This window comes from Phalacrocorax carbo, chromosome 10, assembly GCF_963921805.1.
Source record: "Phalacrocorax carbo chromosome 10, bPhaCar2.1, whole genome shotgun sequence".
NCBI lineage: Eukaryota > Metazoa > Chordata > Aves > Suliformes > Phalacrocoracidae > Phalacrocorax > Phalacrocorax carbo.
The window spans coordinates 5,459,293-5,483,374 of record NC_087522.1 but is presented as its reverse complement, the minus strand read 5'-3'; the positions used below and the strand labels follow the sequence as shown (position 1 = coordinate 5,483,374).

General features: G+C 40.6%; 1 protein-coding gene across 3 annotated transcripts in view; it reads right to left on the bottom strand.

Annotated features, from left to right (window-relative positions):
- CARD11 (caspase recruitment domain family member 11) overlaps window positions 1-23,344 on the bottom strand; it is a 53,910-nt gene extending 30,566 nt beyond the window's left edge. For 2 of the 3 annotated variants that reach the window (XM_009500402.2, XM_064461558.1), the window contains exon 1: window positions 17,713-23,344. In XM_009500402.2, the coding sequence (XP_009498697.1) occupies window positions 17,713-17,725 (13 nt within the window). In that variant the 5' untranslated portion in view covers window positions 17,726-23,344. Of the gene's footprint in view, window positions 1-2,657; window positions 2,737-17,712 lie in introns of all 3 variants that reach the window. The other variant, XM_064461559.1, reaches the window with a different exon arrangement.
- Between the last annotated feature and the right edge of the window lie 738 nt (window positions 23,345-24,082).

Below are 24,082 nucleotides of genomic sequence, written 5' to 3'. Positions count from 1 at the left end.
TCAACCAGCTTACTGAATGCCATGGTTTCAACAAAATAGAAAAGAAAAATATAGAATAAGAGATACCAAAGTAATAGAAGAGCAGGAAGCTTTGAACACAAAATAGGATTATTTTCGCACAAATGTAGTCTATTCAATACCATTGAGTCAATCTTCCTGTTACACACAACCTACAAAAAAACCCCAAACTCTAGCAGACTTGCAAAGCTTCAGTGAGGTAAAGCTAGATCTTCAGTGAAGCCAGATGACAGTAATAGTCATAAATACTACTCCCATTTTCTGAACAGAAGAGAGACAGAGATAACCAAACCAAACTCCCTAACTGGTTCAAAGGGCTCTGGAGGCATATTCGTCTTGCTGCTACAAGCAGAAGAAAGAAAGAAAATTCCCCTCATTTTCATACCTATTAGCTCAACAACAACCAAGTGAGAGAAAAAGAAATTAAGAATTCTATCATGTTAGACTATTCAGCATCTCTGCTCTATGAAAAAAAAAGAAAGCAATAGAATGAATCAGAGATTTCTCTCTAACCACTATTCCTGTCCTAACAGAAGAGGGTCAGAAGAATTAATACAGAGGAACTCTCTTTAATTATGTCTCCTTTGCCTTTATTTACTCTCCTAAGAACAGATCCGTATAAAACTCCATCTCAGAAAAAAAGAAAGGGTAATGCATACATAAAGCAGGGATGAAGTGCTAGTATTGTTAGCCAGTACACCCGATGGTTTGCTTAGTATCACCCAAACCAGAAAGCACTGTACGCAACAAAGAGACACAGGTTTTTCAATATTGCAGGATAATATTGCTTAAGAGCTGAACAATCCTTGCATTGAATTCCACACTTACTGCTTTTAGCTTTTGTCTGCTTTTGAAACTGCATATGAAATTTTATAAAGTACCTATCACTTTCTGGAGGTAAAAACTATTTACACATGAAGAATGCTGTTTTGCCCAATGAAATACGGTTGCAAAAAACCTTAATCAGTGCAGTAATACTTATTAGGTTCCTGTAATGATCTCTGTTTCATAAAAGGCTGATATGTGTGTTTTCCCATTTTGCCCTCCGTCTGGCAACAATATCTAAAGTCTACGTCTTCCTTAAGTCTGCCAGCTTTAGAACTTCAGAGCTCTTATCAGCTTATCATACAGGAAGGAAATGACTAATTTTGTCTCAATAGCAAACCGACAGCAGACTGTACTACCTCGAACATGCAGCATCCAATCAGATTTGGTTGTAGAACATAAATTACCAATAACAAACAAAGAAAATGGAAAAATCCTCCTCTACAAATAGCTTAAATGATGTTTTGACAACTCTGCCATTTTTCTATGTGTCACTGTTTTCTACATACAGTGGCGGTACTTCCAGCTCCCTCACTAACATACCATCTAAGCACTACTGGTAGAGGAGCAAATTTAGAGGGTGGATTAATCTCACCAATTTGAATTAGGCATCTAATTTAACTTAGATATGTAGTTCCTCTCTAGCCAACGGAAAACGGGCTGTTCAAAACTTCATTCCACTGCTTTATACTTCTACCTTGGAATCCCCTCTGAAGATTGGTTTCTAGTCGCAACTAGTTGCTTAGGTTCCCTCAAGGTCAATGGAGAGAGATTTATCTCTTCAGATGGCAATGACTACACTGGTGATTAGATGGATATTATTCTGATTTCCCATATTGTTTAAGACTCTGACACCCAGATTTCAGAAACTGTTAGTACTACCATTTTTAAATTATAATGTATGTGAAAGTAAATGAGAAATAAGAGAGAGGAGCAATAATAGAGGAAAAAAACTGAAGAGGAAAGAGAAAGAATAGATTTGGGGATGAGAAATGGTGATGACAAGGGAAAATGAAATATAAAAAGGGAACCGGAAAAGAAAAAGAAAGTTAGAGAAAGGGGAACTCAACAGAATGAAAGTGAGGAACAGAAGTGAGGTAGAGATAACAGGAAAGGCCTTAGTAAAGGCAAAGGGAAGGAATATGGAGTGTAAAGCAAATGAAGGGATAAACAGGGAAAGCCCTGCCACAGATCCTGACACATTAGAAATTAGTGTTATTTCTGAGCATGCAAATCAAGGTAATGGCACAATAATTTAAATAAATAATTTACCACAGGAATTTAGTGCGTCTATTTTAAAGGATTTGCACAGTAGCAGTGGAGAGCTGAAAGCCTGACATTTAATAAATGCTTTAATCTATACATCCTCCATCCTGCTACGCATGGTGATGAGGACAACAGAAATCACTGTGCTAACGTAGTACAAATATGTTTATATATCTGGCCTTTTTTTCTTGAGTGCAGCATTAGCTACTGACATGAGCATTTCCTTTCAACTAATGTGTGCTAAAAGCCAGGATCTAAAAAAGAAGCTGTCAACCTCAGGCTGCTGAGGGCTCATGAGAATGCTGGTCCAACAAATGCTTCACAAGTCATTACTAGGTCCCAGGTTAATTTTTTCTTGAGACTGACTCAGTCTGTTTTTACAACTGATAATGAGATTCTCACTAGCTTAGGAGGAGGAGGAGGCACAACTGGGGGCAAGCATATAATACTGTGTGATTAGGAGGAGTCTTGAATTAAAAATTCAAGTTGCCCAAACATGCAAATGGATTTGAGGTTCATATGTTAGGTCCCAGTAAATGTGTGCTCACCTTACAAAAACCAGCACAACCTTTGGAACAGCGAGCCAGTCTTCGTAAGGGATTTGCACAGACTGAGCTAGTTAAGAACCTGGTAAGGACAAAGATTCATTAGCTGATACATACACATGAAACTTCCATAACCCTTGCACAGATAGGCTGATTCTCATCCGCGTTATTAACACTTCACTTCTATTAATACAATGAGACACATAAAACAGGAAAAGGGAAAGAAGTGTAGCTCTGCCATACAAAACTGCTACTTAGCCTGTTCATTTAAAAAATCTACACTTTCTACAAACTCTCATGTTACATGAGTTTAAAAAAATAACAAAAAACACCCAGAGAAGAATGTCATCCATGCAGTCAGATAATGATTCCTTGTAGCTGATACTGCCATCCGCAAACAGTCAAAGGATAATGTGTAACACATTAAATGGGAGGACTGCACTCTAATTTAACAGTCTCCAAATTCAGCAACAGCTGACAGTAAATGTGTAGGCCATTCTTACAACAGAAAAGGTTACACTCCAATCCTGAATATTGTCAGATAATATCACTGTAATTCACCATGGCCCAAGAAAGTTTAAAAATAATATTTCATATAGCAGGCTTTATAACATGACAGGAATATAAGACAGAACCCTACATTAAGAATGCTAGTTTGTCAAAATACACAAAATACAAAGAATGAACAAATAAGAAGGCAACTCTCATAACCCTTGTATCAAAATCAACCTTAACAAACAATACTACTCCAAACACATGAAAAATAACCCACATGCAAACTGTCTTAAACACACTGTGCAAAGGAATAATAGCTCCCCACCTAGCTCTGTGAAGTCTTATCCATTCCTGGAGCACCTCTCCTATGAAGACAGGCTGAGGGAGTTGGGGCTGTTCAGCCTGGAGAAGAGAAGGCTGCGGGGAGACCTTATTGCAGCCTTCCAGTACTTAAAGGGGGACTATAGGAAGGCTGGGGGGAACCTCTTCAGCAAGGCCTGTTGTGACAGGACAAGGGGTGATGGTTTTAAACTAAGGGAAGGTAGATTTAGACCAGATATAAGGAAAAAATTGTTTACACTGAGGGTGGTGAAGCGCTGGAATGGGTTGCCTGGAGAGGTGGTAGATGCCCCATCCCTGGAAACATTCAAGGTCAGGTTGGATGGGGCTCTGAGACACGTGATGTAGTTGAAGATGTCCCTGCTCACTGCAGGGGGGTTGGACTAGATGAGCTTTAAAGGTCCCCTCCAATGTAAACCATTCTATGGTTCTATGATTCTATGTTTAGCTCTTAATTGCTAACAATATATTCTGTTGGATCAAACACTGTCCAGTCTCCTACGGGTGATGACTGCCATGATTCTCATATACATTTTGTTGATTTTATGTAAACGCACAACTTCATGTAGACAGAACAGACATCCACACCTTACTCCATCTGTGACCTCTTTGTAACTTACTTTAAAATAGACCCTAGTTTTAAAGAGACTGCTGCCTTGCACATGCTGGTTTGGCTGCGGCTTGCAGAATGACACGCATGCCTTACATAAACAAATACTCATAGTCTTTCCACCTCAAAGTCGCTCCTAGTTGCAGACTGCCATAGTCATTGATGTTCTGCTCACTGACAAAATCCTCTATCCTTGTACACTTGCTTAAAGCTGCATGCACGTCTCCACCAGCAGAGCACAAAACAAACAGAAGACGACTGGATGCCATTTGACAAGAAAAAGTATGCAATAGATCACATGCAGCCTGGCCCAGGAAGGACAAAACCTTGCCAGAATCAAAAGGAGCTCACTATTTTACTGCTGGAAAACAGAATTATCCTTTTACATGGAAATGGTTGCACTTGTTTTATGAATAGATTTTTCCCACTTATGCTGTCTGGTCACCCCCTCTTCTTGCCCTGTCCCCTCTCTCTTCGTGTGTCAGTGTCGCGGGACTGTGTCACATTGCTCCGGAAACATCCACCCACCATCCTCTCTCAAACTTACTGTCTATATATAGTAGATAGAAAGGTGCTGGGAGCTGCCTTACTTCCCTTTTCTTCTGAACAGAGGTTGTGGGTAACTTTCAAATATGACACCATTGCAGAGGAAAGTCTTAGAGGAAGTGTTCTCATAGCCACAGAGAGCTGTGTGCTCTGGATGGAGCAGGAGAGACTTGAGGAATACCTCAAACAGGTCCTCCTCTCCTGCAGGTACTACAGCTGGGGTTCATGAACAATTCTATGTCACCAAAGAAGTCTCACTGTAAGGCCTGCAATTAAGAGCAGGAAAGCAACCTCTGTAAAACAGAGACAATTCACTTTCCATTCTGCAAGAGGGCTCCTTTAAGTCACTTCTATAGCAATTTAAAGCAAAAGTTGTGTGATTTTTTACTTAATGGGACTGTACTTTATTTCTGTAAGCCGTAACCTATGACCTTGCCTTGCTGTCTTGGGGAAAAGATAATACCAAATACTTGGCAATTCTATCTTTCCCACCTTCAAAACTTTGCAAGGAGGAATTAAGTATCTTTTGTTGCTTTCTCTATAACTAAGTCCATTGCTCTGATAATATGGAATAAAATGCTGTAAAGCATCTGTGTGGAAAACTTATCCCAGAAGAATTAACTAACCATTGGAAGAGACTAAACTCTGTTCTCTGGCCAGTTCAGTTCATGGTTAACATGTATTTTTTGAAAAGACCAAAGAGGCAAAGTACTAAACCAGCAAGAATTCTGACTATCCATCTTCACCTGAACGTGGTTCTTGAGAATGAGCCAACATAAGGAGAAGTATGAGAATTCTACTGAATTCTCTGCTGACTGTGGAAATAAATATTTGTGAAAATGGCAACTGTAAAGCGATGCCAGAATTACACTCCATCTGTGAGCATCCCAGACTTAAGCATGGACAGCTGCTGCTAGGACAGCATCTACAAACAATATTACAAAAGCAAGATTTGCAGGATTATATGCACCCAACTCGTGATCTTTAGGAGAAGATGTACGGCTGTTGGGTGGTAAGGCATCACAACAAACTAAAATTCAGAGGAAGTGTTGTTTTATTCTCCTAATTTATGACCTGAAGCATAACAATTCCTTACGTGCTATCTGCATTAACTGTACCTCACAGCATAAAGCATCACAAGCTAACAACAAAAGCATTTGCAGAATGTGCAGAAAAGCATTTGTTTTAAATGCAGTGTTGTATTTGTGTATGAGGTAAGGTTACATGCAATATGAGCACTAGTAAATGGCTCCCACACATGAGGATTGATTTCCTCTATTTCTCATTCCTACTCAAGGGCAAAACTCGTAATTAGGGTCAGATTTTCAAAGAGCGTAGGTGGCGTTTAAGCATCAAAATAAATGGCCAGATTTTTGCAAGACTTGCCTCAGAGTGTGGGATAAGATAGCGTTATGAATCACAGAGCTGCTGAATGTTAAGCACTTTTAAAAATCAGGTCTTTCTTACATGCTTAAATGGAAGCTGAGCTCTTTCAAAAATCTTTTCTCAACTGGAGCATTCTTCAAATGCTAAGTATTTGAAGAATGGGCCTTTAAAGCTTTGTGAGGTGCTAATTTTTACATGAATAGGAAACTCCTCTATATAGCACCTATCAGCCTGCCTGGCAGCTGTATGTAAGTAGCTCTGATTCTCCAGTATTGCATAAGCTCTCCAGTAGTACACATTCCACGGGGAAGAGAGCAGATGCTGTGTGTCAGTGCTTACCTGTGCTAATTCTAACCCTCCTGAATCCACGAAATAAATATTTTGCTAGCCAACAGCAAATGGTAAACACTGCTGATGCATCAATCTCTTTTCAGCATATTGTCTCCAACTACAATTGAGATTTTAAGAATTAGATGAAAGTTTAAGCTTTAACCCTCTGAGACATAATAAAAGAAGGGTTCTTTCTACCTGACTAACAATATCTCTTTCTACGATGAACAAAAACAAAATTATTTTTCTTATGCTCAAAAATTAATACAGTGTAGAAACTATATGAGGTTTGAGATTAGACTCTCCTTCCATCATTATTTGCTCTATTTATCTTTTTTTTACAAAGCCGGTAAGTTCAGCCTTGCAGAATCTATACCGCTGACTCAGCTAACTGAGCCCAAACTCATAAAAATCTATTTTAAAAAGGTCCAATGATTTTATTTTCTAATCGTAAATATGAAATTTAATTAGCATCTCATTGCTAACAGTGTCACCATGGCCGATGAGACTGAGGAATTAGGCACAGGGATGGAACATCAAGTGTAACACAAAATAACTGTTATGCAGGAGCCAGTTTAACTCCCGTTTTCCTCCACTCAGGTTTCAGATCTTTCAAGAATGATGTGCTGTGTTCACGTTTCCTTCTTTGATGGCGAGGCCCTTCTGTCTTCTATGGCAGTAATTACTCTAGCATGATATAGCATAATGCGAAATACAAAATAACAACAGCTAAGGTTCACTCTGGATTAGAAACAGAAGTAAGAGCAAGTTGGATCTGAATTCAAAATCCCATTTTGTCATAAGCTACCCAGGTCAATAAGTGTTTCAAATCCTGTAAAAACAATACACTCATCAACTGAGAAAAGAACTCATATTATTCTTCAGAGTACTGTAAACATCAGAAAGATTAGAGGATTTTTTTTAAAGGAAGCATATGGAGAATTTTAAAAGCCTCTTTAAAATAGGAAATGTGTCCAGCCTTTTCATTATTAGCATTCCTAGAATGTGTGTCCTAGGCTGACATCAGCACCGATGGCATGACTGGGTGGAATTCTGTGTACTGCGAGTACCTCTACCATCTTCTCTCCGGAGTACTCGAGAGGACAGCTCTTGACAAGTCTTTGCCCACCCACGCCTGCGTGAGAGGGTTACCTGAGTACATTTCCTGGCACAGCAACACAGGTGGTTACCTGAGGTGAAGGCAGGGACACAGGCCGCCTTCTACTGCGGCTCCACGAGGTGCCTCAGTGAGGGAGCACAAAGTACAGAATCTCACAGAAGAGAGGACTCAGTGAGAAGTGGGCAAGTACCGTGGGAGAGCTCTGAAAGGGCTTATGAACTGCACTAACCACAAAACTGTACTTTCTCCTTATACTCACACCGAAATTGTTCATAGTAAGTTAGTGTGGGAGGAAGTGTTTACAGGACCTGTCCTGAGAGCAAGTAATTATTAATAATTATTGGATTGCTAGAAAAGCTTTTGGAGTAACTCGGTGTGTGGGCATGCCCCTCGGTTGCTCTCAACAGCAACATTCTCTAGGGTAAAAAGGGCTTTATTAGTGCTGGTCCTGGTTACTTATGGGTCAGCAACTTTCTAATTCTTGTACAGCTCCTGATGTGACTTGAAAGCTAGAAACATCGAAGAATGTGGTCGCAGCATTATAAAAGCTTACTGCTTTGCAACGTGACAAAACCAGCTCTTCATATCAGTAATGGAAAGCAGAAGTTACACATCAAGCAATGTTCTATGTAGTAAGGCAGAAGCAATTTGGAGACAGTGAAGCTTTCTTGGATGCTGTCAGACTAATTTTCTCTTGACGATCTCATAATGCTTTAAAAGTACTGGGCAGTTTTGCAGGGTAGGCGCCAGTGAGTGCAGCAGTGTTTTCCTACCAGCTGTAAGGATCAGCAGGCAGAGTGGGTAAATGACACTCATGTATCCACACTGCCAAAACCAAGGGTACAGTCTAGAGGTTCTGATGTCCAGCTGTCCTGCTAGGCAGCCAGCTCACCTCCCCTGAAAGCCTCCTAGTAGAAGCGACAGTCTATATTCTGATGAAAAGCAGCAAGAAGCCTCTTTAGGAACAGTTAGTTTTCTAGATTCTGTCTTCACTTTCCTCCTTGCATACAGCAGGAAAACACGTTGGCTCTAAGAAAGTAAAAATACGGAAGGAGAACCATATACCTTACTTTGACATCCTGACCATTTCTCTCCCCTAGAATTAGCCCTTTCTCTCCGCGTATCCCTGCCTGCTTGGAAGCAAGGAAGCTGTGAGAAGGAAGACCAGTATTTCACCTTTCTAGCGTTCATGTTCTTTGTCTTTGAAGGTATATTTAATATATAACAAATAATGGTAAAAATTGCACAAAGAGACCAATTTACCTATGTCCTGTTTTCAAAAGTGATAAAAATACACAGAGGCCTATGTTCTCATTAACAGACATGAGATCAAGGATTCAATTCTGATAACTTTTGGAGTTTAACAGCTTTTAGAAATCAGAAGAAGAGTCCTTAGCCTAATCCTGGCCGCTCATTCCTGCTTCTCAATGGGGGGAGGTGGGCCAGCGGAAAAAAAAAATTTTTTTTGCATGGTTAAGTTTCAGCTGGATCAGTTTCTTCATCCAGCTCACCGCGTGACCCTGCAAATGCTTGTGTCAATAGGGCAGAAAAGGTAGAGCAAAAGCAGCAACAAGCGGCCAAAGCCAGGCCTTCAGCAGGGTTGCTTGTAGCTGCCTCACCACAGTCTCAGAGGCTGAAGCTGTTCAGGCATTTTTGGAATGCTGTCCCACATAACTCAGCGAGTCAGCAGCTGCGATGAATCTGAATGAAGAGCAGAGACACTGCAACATTCAGACAATACTTCCTAGTAGCATTCCACAAATTCAACAGTTTTTTCATCACTAGGAAATAGAAGTCTTATCAGAAAAATAAAATTCAGCAAAGTTTTAAAATAAAATCTGGCAAAGCTTTACTTGTAGTGAGTTAAAATCTGACCTAAAAAAAGTAAAAATAAACAACGTCTGTTAAAAGTAGAATTCTGCCTCTTGCTCTCCTTGATAACATTTACTCAAAATGCAAGCCCAAAAATATCAAAAGTTGCTATCAGTTTTTATTTTGCCCAACTTCGTGCACATCAGGACAGTTTTACATTGCTGTTACACTATCATTCACTTGGAATAGCAAACAGCCACAACCCAGACATGTTATCGGCAACGTTGACTTGGGAAACACCGGACATTTTATTAGCAGTTGTGGGATGAGGAGAATGGTAGAGTTGAGGTGAGCTGAGTGAGGACTACCAACTTTCCTCAAGCAACTGATGTGCACAGTGCCTGGTGTCTGCAGTGGAGTGGTGATGTCAGTCCCTGTAAATCAGACTTATCCCAGTTGAAATTTCTGGAATAACTCTTTATGTTTCTTTCTAAAATTTATGAAGACACTTACCCTAGCAAGGGAAAAAAAGAATAAAATTTTGTCACTCCACAGTTTGAGGATCTGAAATGGATAATCCTGGTAAAGTATATTTTTCAAAGATAAAGCAAGTTTAAAGTAATAACCATATTCTCCTTTTGGATTGTTATATGCAAAATTTTAGCACTTAGCCAAAAATGTTGCTGTTCTTTTTCAGGATGGAATGGTCCAGCTGGTGGTTCATAACCCACATCCAACCATCAGAAGGTGTTTACTCAACTCACTATATTTTCCTCTGGAGGAAATAAGAATTGCTGGTTTGGGAAGTGGAGAGCTGCATGTCTCCTCTTGGGCTTGTGTTAAGGCCAAATGAACAGCAGAACTAATTTCTGGTCCGAGACTACAGCGTTCACTGCCTCCATGTGAGGGGTGGAGGCAGGTGAGAAGTAATCCACTTCTAGACATGTAGAGCATAATACAGAATGCCAGGATGTGGCATTACACAGCCCACAGAGTTTGATGCTCTGATCTGACTCATTACAGTGGCTCTACATGCAGGACCAGAAGATCAATATTGGACCACATTGTCTGAAACACAGCACAACCTGTCCTACTACAGCCAGCTGTGTTAAGCATTCGCCACAAGAGGATGGAAAAGTAGTGGAAGAAACTCTCAGATGAAAATATGACTTTGTCAGTGAGGTTTACAAACCTTGCTAAAGCAAAATGGCCTGTCTGTGCCTTCTCTCCAGTTTTTGATTTTGTCATTTGCTGTGCTTGATGCATTGCTTCATTTCCCTTAGGATCAGTCACAAACCAGAGGTGACAGATATCCTCAGTTCTAAAGCATGCTGTATAGAGAGAAGTTTAATTATCTTTGATCACCTGATGAAACTACCGTATATGGAATGGTATCAGAATCAGAGAGGAAAAGGAAAGGAGATATTAAACAAGACAAGTGAGGCAAGTCAGACAAACGGGTCAGGCTGAAAGTAGAGAGGACTCAGGATGTCCTGTGAGGACCAAAATAACAGTAGCAAACCACACTCTGCCCCCTCTTATGTTCTTTCCTCATAGTAGTTGAATATCCAAATTATCTTTACTGTTCCATTCCCTTTGTGTAGAGACTGTACTTAGATCTATGCTGATGGCATTAGCTACTTAATAGCTTTGCATCCATTATTTATAATATTATTGTGTTCAAATAGCTTTGGATTTATGCATTATTATCACATTATAGTGATGCAATTGCAGTGAGTTTGCATTTTTCTGCATCACAGAAAGCTCTATAATCAAAGTGGCATTCAAATACTGACCATTTCTGCCTTAGACCTAGCATTTTCCAATTGTTCTTGGCAGGTGAAAAAGTTCAGTCCTTCCTGATACCATATTCTCACATGGCTTCTACAGTAACTATTGAGCCAGGCACTACTCTTGCAGGTGTGCAACCCTAGCTGTTCAGTGATTCAGTGAAAGTGGTGCTGTCAATAGCATTTAATCCAGCAAAACTGCCTGGATACTGCTCTCAATGTGGACATGGGCAAGTCACAAAAACACCATTCTGTAGTGTAATATTCCATATGAAAATGCCCAAGTATCATTTTTCCTTCAGACTACAGGCTTGCAGATTAAAAAAAACCACCGATTCAGTGTTTCCAGCCTTACAGGAAATTTAATACTCCTTCACTTTTTTCTACCAACTAAAGCAAAAGAAGAACACACTAACACAAAAGTTTAAATATTTTTTTTTGTTTCATACTGCATTGATATCTTTCATGGCATAAATGCAAAAATGAGAGAATAAAAGACAGAAGGAAATTAAAGCTACAATAAAACATGTTGGTCTTGGGTCTTCCTGAAAAATACACAACTGGAAATACAGGAATAGGATGAAACACACTCAAAATCTTCTTAAACAATTAAATATTGAGGCACTCTGACTTGTTTTGGCAGGAACTGGAAAGGAAGACTAGCAGTGTAGTAGCAGAGAAGAGTCTTATCTTAAGCTGCTTTTTTTTTTTACCAGGAGAAGATCAGCTCAGCAACAGTAAAGAAGGTGGAAAAAGTTTATGGAATTTTATACGTTCAGTCAGTGCAAGATATTGTTTAGCCTGGAGAAGAGGAGGGTGAGGGGAGACCTTATCGCTCTCTGCAACTACCTGAAAGGAGGTTGTGGTGAGGCAGGGGTCGGTCTCTTCTCCCTAGTAACAAGCAATAGGGTGAGAGGAAATGGCCTCAAGCTGCACCAGGGGAAGTTTAGGTTAGACATTAGGAAAAACTTCTTCACGGAAAGGGTTGTCAGGCATTGGAACAGGCTGCCCAGGGAGGTGGTGGAGTCTCCATCCTGGAGGTATTTAAAAGAAGGGTAGATGTGGTGCTTGAGGATATGGTTTAGTGGTGAACTTGGCAGTGATAGGTTAGTGGTTGGACTCGATGATCTTAAGGGTCTTTTCCAACCTGAACGGTTCTATGATTCTATGATTAGTGAAATGGATTTGATGATCTTGCTAACTACATCATTATGAACTACGAAAAACATACAGAATGGCAACTACCTTGGTGTGGTGCTCAGGGACATGGTTTAGCGGTGGACTTGGCAGTGTTAGGTTAATGGCTGGACTTGATTACCTTAAGGGTCTTTTCCAACCTCAGTGATTCTATGATTCAGAAAAAGCCAAGAGATAGAGATGCAGGCAGCAGCTGCTGGATAGACAGTGTGACTTGTTCTCGTAAAAGACTGGGATGCACCGGTAGGCTTTGGAGAGGATATATGCAAAATTGCAACCAGGGAGAAAATGTTCTTTTTAACAAAGACTTCATGCAACAGACCACTTTGGTCAGTGAATGGTAAATGCCACTGGTATTTTAACTGAGATGTTAAAAGCCAAAAGCCTTCAAATGATCTTATAAATATGACAATCTTTCAGCTGATCATCAAGGAGAAAAGATTCAATCACCAGTGGCACTGTCATTTGTAAATTAAGTGCATTTGGTGTAATCTTTAGAAAAAGAGTTGAAACAACCTTTGGGTGTTATTCCAGTTTGCTCAGGATTCAGAATTCACAGAGGGAAGCATGTGAAAGGTTTCTTTATTGATGTTTCAAACCCTAGAGGAACGTACTTTTGTGCTCAAACATATTAAACGTGTGTAACAATCTATTAAGCATACTCATACTGATTTCAAGTATGGGCACAGCTAGATTAGAAATGTTTATACACATATAGAGCTGTAAAAAATGAAGTGGAAACAATCCATTAACTGCTAATGATAACCATATATGTACTGCTAGCATACAGCTTTTTCTGCATTCAAATGCAAAAAAAATCCTTATCCCATTTTAAATAGAAACCCTATGTTAAATTTACTCTTCAGTGCCTCAATTACAACCTGAGAAAAATTTGGGAATCCTTTCATTGGCTATAGCAAAGCCGTATTCCTCCCCTGAACTACAAAAAACAGGGCAGACTATCGGACCTGGGCAAATAACAAGTATCTTTGTGTAATGCCAAACTGGCCTCAGGGACCAGAACAAACATATCCGTTAATACTACGCAATGTTACTTTACACAGACAAATTCACTGAGGCAACAATTACTACAAATAATATCACATACACAGCTGTATATACATTTATCCTTTTGACAAAACCAGAATGTTATAGCATTTCATTTGACATTTCTGATAGATTTCCAGTGAGATTTGACAAATTTCTCTTTCCTCTTGAGTTGCTAAACAGATTCACTGAAGTAGACAGCCTTAGAAAGTAATGGCCCATCCAGCACTGAAAATAAAATAGGTTTTGCGGGACTAACATAACGAGAATATTCTTTTCACTACATGTTCAGCAGTGATAGCAGACAATGCACAGCACGTTGACAACTTTTGGTGCCATTCGTAATGTACCTTTATGAGCTGTGAAAATAAACCCTGTGTGTTTGCCTTTTGTATAAAAAGTACAAAGGCCTTACCCACTGGTAAAATGTCAAATGCACCCCCTGTAGATCATTAAGCATGCAAATTCATGGTGCTCACAAACTACCACTGTTCCTGGAGCCCAAATATTTGGCAGGAGATTATGAAATAAGAGAGGTGGTCAAAATCAAAGTTCAGAAAAGACCTTTATGTTTAACTATTAAAGTCAGTGGGAAAACCTTCAGCCAAGGAGTAATCTGCTGCCCACAGCTGGGACACACCACGATGGGGTGTATGGCAGGTCTGCAATTTGTCAAATTGCACTTTGACTGGCACTCTATTCTCCTCTTGCCTGAGAGGAGCAAAAGTGAGAGGGTAATATAGGGAGAGAATACTGACTAAAGAAGTAGGGAGAAAGAAGCTTTTATCACTCATTGGATGTGTGCCACAGAGACCAATTATATACATTTGACAGCAACCATTATAATTCCAGAGTCCTTGAACAAATCACAAGCAGAAAGGTTACCTTCCTGAAAATGTTCATTGCCATTAAATAACTGACCCAGACTAGAGGGTGAAGACAGCACTTAAGAGACAGTTTGGGGGAAGGGAGGAGATGGAGAATCTTATTACATGTACATCTGAGAAAACCCCATCATTTGTTCTGAAAAAGGAATTGCAGATTCACTGCAGACATTGTATTCTCAGCAAAGCGGACAGTATTCTGAGAATGCAAATCCTACAGACAGCAGTGACAAAACAGCCAAGCCAAAAATAATTTCTCGCTCATATCAGTGGCAAAACTGGACTAAACTTGGTGAGGTTTATGGTTTTACCCTCCAGTTTAAAAGTCACAAGACCTGGTCCCATATTCCTTGTTCTTTTAAGTTTAGACTGCTATGGAGGCTACTTACAAAGAAAGGTGCTGTAGGTCAAACTCCACCATCAGTTACACAACTTTAATGACCACATCTAAGTGAAATATTCATATTTCATGAAACAGGCATTTCATATCAAAGAAAGAGTTGAGACGTGCTAAAAAGTGGGTAGCTTGTTCTCTCTCAATAATATAGGCATAATGTTGGGAGAAATAAGGTTCTCTGTAAATTTCATCCTCTATGACCATATAGCTGATTAAAAATTTCACCAAGCAACTGTATATGCACCAGGGTCATTTGGTATATCACATTCAGATTTCTTCAGCATATCCCAGTTATTTGGAATGCATCCTTCTGGAGAAGGTCCAAATTGCCTTTAATTTTAACAGAGACATGCAGTCAGATGGTTCTCTTTTCACCCATGTTGAAAGTTTATTTTTCTTTTAATTCAGAGTTAAATTTATTTGGAAGTAACTACTCGCATAAGAACAGGGAGTCAAACATGTGGTTCTGAATTTCTGTTCTGAGGTTGGCCCTCTCAATATAGCAATTTTCTGGGTAGGTTGGAGAGTTTTCCAGGTGAAATTTCTTCTCTGCCAGATACATGGCTCAAGAAACTAGACACATACATAGACACAAAATTTATGGCTCTGGGTCCCCTTGCAACTCTCACAACCCAACTTTGACAATGACCATTTTTAACTCAACATACAGCCAACCACCACAATGAAAAAGAAAAAGGAAGGAGGGAGAGAGAAAGAAAGAAGAGATGTTGTCTCAACCAATTTATTTCTGGGAGACATCAAGGCCTTACAAAAAGAACCAGTAATTGGGGCACAGAATACTGAAAAAGAAAAGCACAAAATCATCATACAAGTTTTGCAGAATGACTAAAAGGAACACAAGTACTTTTCACATCAGAGATGAGTTGTAACAGAGTAAGAAAGAGTCACATTAGACCTGCATGTATAAAATGAACATCTCTTATTTTATTGTTCTAGGCTTGTGGACTTTTTGAAGATCCAAAAGACAAAGATATTTTAATGCACCTGCTTCTGTATTCAGAAGAGAATGCTAACAGCTCAAAGGCCACAGTTTGGTAGCTCTGAATCGGAAAGGATATATTATAATTGCAAACATAAAATTTAAGCTCTTTTCCCTCATAAGGAAATGGACAATTTGAGAGAGCAGGACAGACTGCTAAGATAATTCTCCCACATAATAATTCTCTTATTAATTCAGCTGAGTTTAATAAGTGATCCTTATTCAGTCCCCAAAAGCTCACATCAGAACATCCCTAGACATAAATCTCCAGTCTCAATAGTCCCGCTTAAGAAGGTGACGTTAAAAGGCTTCATCAAAGAAATGTACTTATTTGTCGTATCTGGATCAAAGCATACAAACTTCAACACGGAGGAACACCAGATATTGTCCTTGCATGCAGTTTTTAGCCATGCCTGATCTTGGTGACTCACCAATATATCTGCTATAAAAGAAATAAGCTGTCTCCAGATCCTAGGAGCAAAGTTACTCCCACTACAGCGTTAGAGTTGAGGAGCTCTACCTCCGAGATGTGAAATCCCACAGGAATCAACAGGACAAAACTACACCCATGTCAGAGCAGAAGTTCTGCTGTTGGGCAGGAAGTTTAAAACTTTATTAAGTTTAGTGAAAAGGCTTATGATCAACTAGAACTACTTTTCCCATTTTCCAAAGACATTTTGGATTGTGCTATCCCAGTTTTTCATCTACCTTCAGTCCCGTCACTAAGCTCTTACTCTGCTGCAGCCTGCATATTCTGCAAAGGAAAGAGGAGCTGAGAGACTGCACTACTTCCTCCAGTTTCCCTACAGGTACTTGGCGGAGATGCTAAGACAGCACAGAGTAAGACCATCTGCATCAGTAGTTCCTCCCAATATGAATGCACCATCAAGATAAAAACAGATAGAGAAGCCTGGTGGAGAGTTGTGGTAAGGGGTTAGGAAGGAGTGGGATGATAGAAAGAGAAGGGATAGAGCACACAAAGTCAGGGCAGGCTGTATTTGTGAGTGGAGAGGAAGCTATGGTGTCTTATAGGTGTTAGAAAATTCTGTTTGTGAGACAGAAAGAAACAGAGAGACAGGATGACAGCGGTTATTTGTTATGAATGACTAAATCTGAGTCTGAGAATTGGAAGGAAGCTGTGCATGTGTAAAAGTCTTGTATTTGGGGATGTGTCCCCAAAACTGTAAATATGCAAATCCTGCATATGTACATGAAAGGGGCAGACAGGAAAGCAGTGTGTGTGTGCAAGGACAATCCAGTGGAGAGGCAACACCATTGTGTGTGTAAAATTAACTTTGCAGGGCAGCAATGTATGCTGTGTACATGAAACAGCGGATGGCGCAGGAAGTAGGACTGCGTGTGAGAAGCTAAAGAGCAATGGGAAAGGGGAACACAAGACAGAGAAGGAACTGACAGGGGGAAGGAGAGAAAGATTAAGAACATGGGGGAGGATGTACAGTCTACTGCACAGGCAAGAAAGAGAAGGCGGAGGGAAAGGAAAGGAACGAACAAGGGGAACGTTTGTCACGCAGAAAATATGCTTGATGAAAAACAGACATAAAAAGACGGTGAAAAAGATAGTGAGAGATACATTAGGGTTGAGAAAAGAATAAAGGAAGTCAGATGAACAGATTAAAAGATAAACAAACAAAAAAAAGAACAAAGAAGAAAGATTTTATTAGTTAACAGAAAGCATAGCTCCCCAGCGAAGAGATTTAAAGAAAAGGCTAGGGCACAACACACCATGGGTAGAACCAGAAGTTCCCTGGAGACCAGTGCTGATGATCAGTCCTTTCATCTCCCCTCTCTAGACCTCCATTTCAGCTCTCCTTCCCAGTGCACACTTTCTTTAAGAACACATTTGCACCTCCAGCGACAGCCTGCTTATCTCACTGAACCCAGAGCTCCAAGTATCAGTGCATGCAAAGTACAACGAGACCTGCTAAGGGCAAGGAAGGCGCAAACTCAATCATTTCCAAAGAAACATACCCTTGAAAATGAACACAAAACAGTTGAAAGGTGAAAGTGGAACTTGTAGTGATTAGAGTCAAGTGCTGTCCTAGCCAGCAGTGAGGTGGAGCTGATCTGACAGCTGCTTTCCTTACCTTGGGTGCTCATGAGTGACCAGGCTGTCTTGCTGCAGACGCTGCAGGCTGAAACTCTCTACGTTGCCTCCATGCAATTGTCAGTGTCTCTCCAGGAGTCTTGGAGAGGTTATTTGTGCTCTGCAGCTGTTGAAAAGTAAAGGAAACACAAGGAACAAAACACCCCCTGGCCCCTAAAGTGCCAAAAGTTTAGGGAGAATCAGGAACGAAGGAAGCAAGTGCACTGGTGTCAGAATGAGCAAAGAGTGACACAGAAAGTAAGAAAAAGTGTGTCAGAGGCTGGGAGGGGCGGAGAAGGAAAATGCAAAGATCTGACAGGAAACCAGACTATAAATCTGCTTAGGGTTTTAAAAAAACACATTTCTGCTCCCCAGCGATACAGCCTGTTTGCAAATGACTCTGCATGCAGGTGACAGCAGAGCCCTGAAGTACCACTGTAAGCAAATAAAGAGGCACTTCTGCCCCTTCCCCAGGAAGAACAGTGGGCAGAGTCCGCAGCAGCACGAACGACTGGCTCAGACCAAAAACGCAGGCTGTCTCCACTGCCTCGCTACTAGTTCTCCAGACTTCTAGTGCATGTTTCCCTCAGGCAAAAGGGGACAGGCTGAATGCCAGCCTTACTGGCCCTGTGCCCCTCTGACCCCAAAGCAGCAGCCCTTGCTTCTCAGTGCACATGCTGGCTAGAAAGCAAGCAGGAAAGAAAAAAGAAAGAAAGGACTGAACAAAACAGTTTCAAGAACAACAGTTCCAGGCAGGAGGAGTTCTGGGTTTTTCCAAGGTTTCAAAAGCTTTTCAAGAAAGTATCTACTTTATTAATAGCTGCTTTTGCCAAAAAAAGTAGTCAACAAGGTTTATTTCATGCAAGTATTAGATTATTTTACAGTTCAATGATAATTTAAACAATATCTTTTCCAAAGGCAGTCTCTGATGACATAAAGAAGCTGCAGTACCTTGTATTGCTTTAATGCTGGACTCCAGGCTTAAGGCCACACATGCGAATCCAACCATTGGTGGGTCTCACTGAGGACATTTACCTGCCAGGCTGCAACTCCCTCCACGGGCAAGCCAAGAAGAACAATGTCGGGCAGCCCTTTCCCTTAGTGTTCTCCCAGTCCTGCAGGACCAGGAGTCACCACCGCTGCTAGAAACGTTCTTTAGTGCTGCTGCCGCCTTGCTCAGGGATCCTTAGCCCGAATCACTTGCATGATGTGCTGGTTCTCGTTCTGCTATTGCCTATTCGACCTCCAGGGGGAAAACAAGGCACAGGCATTGCTCTGCTCCCCGTCCCTCCCTAGGCGTTACCCTTTGCACTGGGTAGATGCGCACCAATGAAGCCTCACCGGAGACAGCAATGGGTCCTGAATATGTGAGAATCTGAAGAAATCCCCCCTAAAGGAAGAATCGCACACGGGTAATAAGGATGCGTGGATGCGAGGGTGACTGTGGCTAGAAGAAAGCGACTATGTATATATGTGCATGGGTATGTTTTTATCTCATGAGAGAAACTAACATAAAGAAAAGCAAAAACACTAGCAATAATAAGCATAAGTAAGCAATGACAGATTATTTAGGAATGTGGGAAGGGAAAAAGCATGATGATAGTAATGGAGTGAGAGAACGAGACAGGAAAAAAATTGTTAGAGAATAAAGGAAAACACAACGAATGGAAAGTAAGTATAAAAGTACAGTGGAAAAACTATCAAAGGATACAGCAGCGTCAAAGGCAACAGAACGGAGGAAGTGAGATGATAAAGTGAAAAGAAGACATGTAAGGGAGAAAATCTATGGCTTAAGGTGTCATTACAAGTAGTAACACTCAAAAGTGTTCTAACCTGAACCCCATGAAAGTCATGAGGGGGCAGAATATATTCCAGGCAGCAAAATGTGTGGGGCAGCTCTGCTCTAATTCTCCCTCATCATTCCTGTAATTTTACATATTTGCACCTGTACCTGGACTGCTGAGGGCCCAAGTTGAGCCATAAGGATGATATTGGAAGGGATTCCAGTTCTCTAAATCAAGAGCTCAAACACTAAGGAAGACAGGAATTTCTCTCTCCCATTCAGCAACAGCAGAACATGTTCTGGACTATACTATTATGTGCTACTTATATTCTTGTGCAACTTTATCAAAATAAGCCTTTGAACAAACTTTCAAGCTGCATGCGACAAGGTGCAGGAAAGCTTCCTGCTCTGAGCAGCCAAAAATCTATCCATGGGATAGATAGGTTCTGCACCTTCTGCCTGGGGGAAAGTCAGGGATACTTGGATACTTTGGAAAAAAACTGTGAAGTATAGCTATAAGAATCATAGCCTACAATTATTCAATCAAAACTGATATATGTTATTTCTGAGCCAAGCTTTCTACTGCTTTCACAGAGGAAGCTGATTTGTACATGCAACAGAGGAACCATTTTAAGCACAAGCAGAGAAATAATTCTGCTGGCAGGAGGCTTTGTGGCTTCACTTCGATTTAAAAACCACAGATCTTCCAGACATGGTTCCTAACCTGAAAGAAAAACCTGCTAGAAATTCAAGTCAAAACTCACCAGTCTCGTTATAGATTTCTCCTCCTGTCCTTGATTTCTTCTGCAAATAGGGTATCAGACAGTAGACTACAAAACTGCCCTCCGGAGTCAAGCAAGGCATTAGATACCATTTGTTCCTGTTTCTGATTTTGTTTTGCTCGATGTTGTAGATAACAAACAGCTTTCAAAAAGTACAAGAACTGTTTTAAAGAAGATCCCGCATTTCCACGGGCCTATAGTGGTGACCTAGAGATGAGCAATTATCCAGTGGAGCCTGAGCAGCTTTAAGGAATCTATCACTGAAACAAAAAGGACTTAAAATTCTCCTAATCATAAAGACTTTACTGGGACCCAGTCATCAATCACAAAGCTACATGTTACTGAGTATTAACTTTCTTTTATAAGAATTTACAATCTTAATCCCAGCTTTCAGTTTTAAAAAATTCTCTCAAGATATAAAAATGTTATGGTTGAGGTTACGGTTCCTTGAGGCTGGTAGTCTGAAGTGACATGTTTTACACAATGTAAGTGTAGAAAATAATTATGTTCTGTTAGGCAACTAGAAAACTCAAGAAAACCCAGATTTCCCACCTAAAATACAGGTACATGGCAAAAAGCTGCAGAATTTGAACCTATTAGAGAGATGCAGCAATGAAGGCATATATACAAAGTTGAAAACTTGAAAGACATCTAAAATAAGCCCTGGAAACACAGTATTGAGAAAAAGTCCAAAAAGAGCTTTCCTAAGCAGTCTGTCTAAAAAAAAGAACACTTGGAAGTTTGATTAAACTGTCTTTTGTTACTTTTGACCCATTCCACTCTGTCATCTATTTCTCTTTTTGTAAACAAGAAAATCCACTGGAACTTTTAGCTTAGCTAGCTGCCCAGTTAAGGGGTAACAATATATTTTTTTAACTATAGTTTATTTATTATGGCTTCTCAGTCTTCTTTCACTAAACCTGATACAGGAAACAATAAATTGCACTTCTGCCTGCGAAGAAACTGGCCTCACATGAAAATTACCAGGCAGGACTCACCTAGTATGTTTGCTGTCTCTGTCTTTCAAGAAGACTTCAGAAAAGGAGAGCATATTCAGTTCCTTCCAATTGCTCTAATTCTGCATGATTGGAGCCCTTATGATAAAATCTGAATGGCAGGTGCCTCTTAAGCCCTTTGATGGTGCTGCACCTTCCCTTACTCCAGGATTTTACTTTGGGACGCCTGCCTAAAAAGCCAGCAAAATTTCAAGGTTATTGTATTATTCTATTAGGGTGATCAAACAGTAGAGAAGACTTGGCATCTTACTGAGCTGGCTTTGACTGGGACAGAGTTAATTTTCTTCACAGCGGCTAGCATGGGGCCGTGTTTTGGATTTGTGCTGAAAACAGTGCTGATAACCCAGGGACGCTTTCCTTCCCGCTGAGCGGGGCTTACACAGAGCCAAGGCCTTTGCTGCCCCTCACCCCTCCCCGCCAGCGAGTGGGCTGGGGGTGCACAAGGAGCTGGGAGGGGACACGGCCGGGGCAGCTGACCCCAGCTGACCCCAGGGATGTCCCACACCATACGGCGTCATGCTCAGCGTATAGAGCTGGGGGAAGAAGAAGGAAGGGGGGACGTTGGGAGCGATGGCGTTTGCCTTCTCATGTCACCGTTACGCATGATGGAGCCCTGATTTCCTGGAGATGGCTGAGCACCTGCTTGCCCTTGGGGAGGAGTGAATGGATTCCTTGGTTTGCTTTGCTTGTGTGCGCGGCTTTTGCTTTACCTATTAAACTGCTTTTATCTCAACCCATGAGTTTTCTCACTTTTACTCTTCTGATTCTCTCCCCCATCCCACCAGGGGGGAGTGAGCAAGCAGCTGGGTGGGGCTTAGTGGTGGGCTGGGGTTACACTATGACACTTAGAGATTCCTCCACATCATTGCAGGCCTCCTAAGCATTCATGGTGACTTTCACACCATAACTTTGTCATTGGGGTCTATAGGGAAAGCTTCTCTTTCTGCCTGTTCCACAGGAATTATGTAAAATTTGTTTATCCATTGGAAGGTTCTCCTTGTACACCATGACTTCCTGTAGAATGCCTTTTTACAGAGTTGATTCATTACCACTCGGGAGGGCAGGCCATAACTCAGAAATGAAGCTGCTGGATAGCTTTAAATAGTTGCAGACTGAAAAGCTGGAAAAAACATCATCATTTGGAAGCAGAGAAACACTAAACTGTCCAGTTTTTCCAGCTCTTAATCTGCTGTTCCTTTTCTTCTAATCCCTTCTGCTCCCAAGAGAGCCATCCCAGGCCATGAGGAGACCGCCCTTGACTCCTTATCAGTGTGACAGTCCTGAAAATCCCTGGATACCAGAAAGGCATTTCACAAACTAGTGATTTGAGAATTAATACATTGCATTTCTCCTGCATGCCTGAGCACAGTAGCATCGTATATATTGTTAACACAACCCCACTAACTCTTAAGTGAAAGAAACAGAAGTATTAAATATTTTCCACGTTTTACATATTTTATATTATCAGCCTTGCTCAACTATCCCTAGAGACTATCATTCTTACTTATAGATGCTCACAATTTATCATTTTTCTCTGGAGATCTGACTTCCAGAACAGTATTTCCCTATTCAATTCACCAGCCTGTGGATAAGCAGCTGTTAGCGTTCATCTGCCTTTTCTAGGCATTAACATCAAAAATGCCCCTTGATCTTAAAAAGCGACACACAGCAGGGTTTCTTTAACACCTTTGGGGGTAATGGTTTAAATCCAGTAGGGAAATGTTCTCATCTATAGGTTTATGATACGCATTTACACAGTGTTTCAATTGCCTGAACTACGAAATAAGATGACAGCCAAACATATATCAGTGGGGAACAGACAGTATAAAATTCTCTCTTTCATTTGACAGTGTCGGGGCTTAAGTATTTTTGCACAAAATGTACAGTCTCTGTCGAGTTTGACAATATTATGGGATTTATCTGCCTATGTCAGCTGTTAGCATATTCGCCCTCCTTTTTATGAAAAAGTTAGGTTCAAACCCATTCCAGGAGCTGGGTTCACAACCCACAGCACCGTGGTAGTGCTGTGCCAAAAGACCTGCCTTCCACTGAAGCAAAGAACCCAGATCTCTTCCACCTCTTCTTGGGGCCAATGGGAAGGAAGCTCCAGACTCTGCGATGCCCCTTCCAGAAAAGTCAGAATTAATTTAGTGATTAGTCCAGCCATTCTCTTTTCATTACACATATATTATTCATCAAAACTGGGTATGAGCCATAGCTCAGGTCCTTATGCTATTCCTTATGCTGTTAATTATATGTCCATAGGGCTTAAAATCCAAGGATCTTTAAACTTCCCAGACAAATAACTTAGTTTCACAGCAACCAATGAGTTAGGTATTCATATCCATACTCAACAGATGATGGGACAAAGTATTGGAGAGATAAGAAAAGAATACTTATTCCCCCTTAAAAGTGATTAAAATACAGGTTTTTCACATGGTTCAATTTTTTAAAATTCTTATGGACTATTTAAAAAAATGGCAAAGGTTAAAAAATCAAGGCAAACACTTGTAACATTTGTTTTAAAATAAAGGGGGACAGGAGGCAATCTAATTGCTATTATTGACAAAAACTTCAACAGAGTTCAGATCATTGTCACTGGAAAATATACTGAAAAAAGTCATTTTAGATCAACAACTTTTGTTAAAATTTTTTCTAAATAAATTAGTCAGTCCCGTATCTCATTTTTAGCTTAAAACACAAGGTCATCTTTTCCCACTTATGCAATAGTAGCATTGTCAATATGGATTCTGATTATTAGACTGAAGGATTTAACATATCTAGAATCTG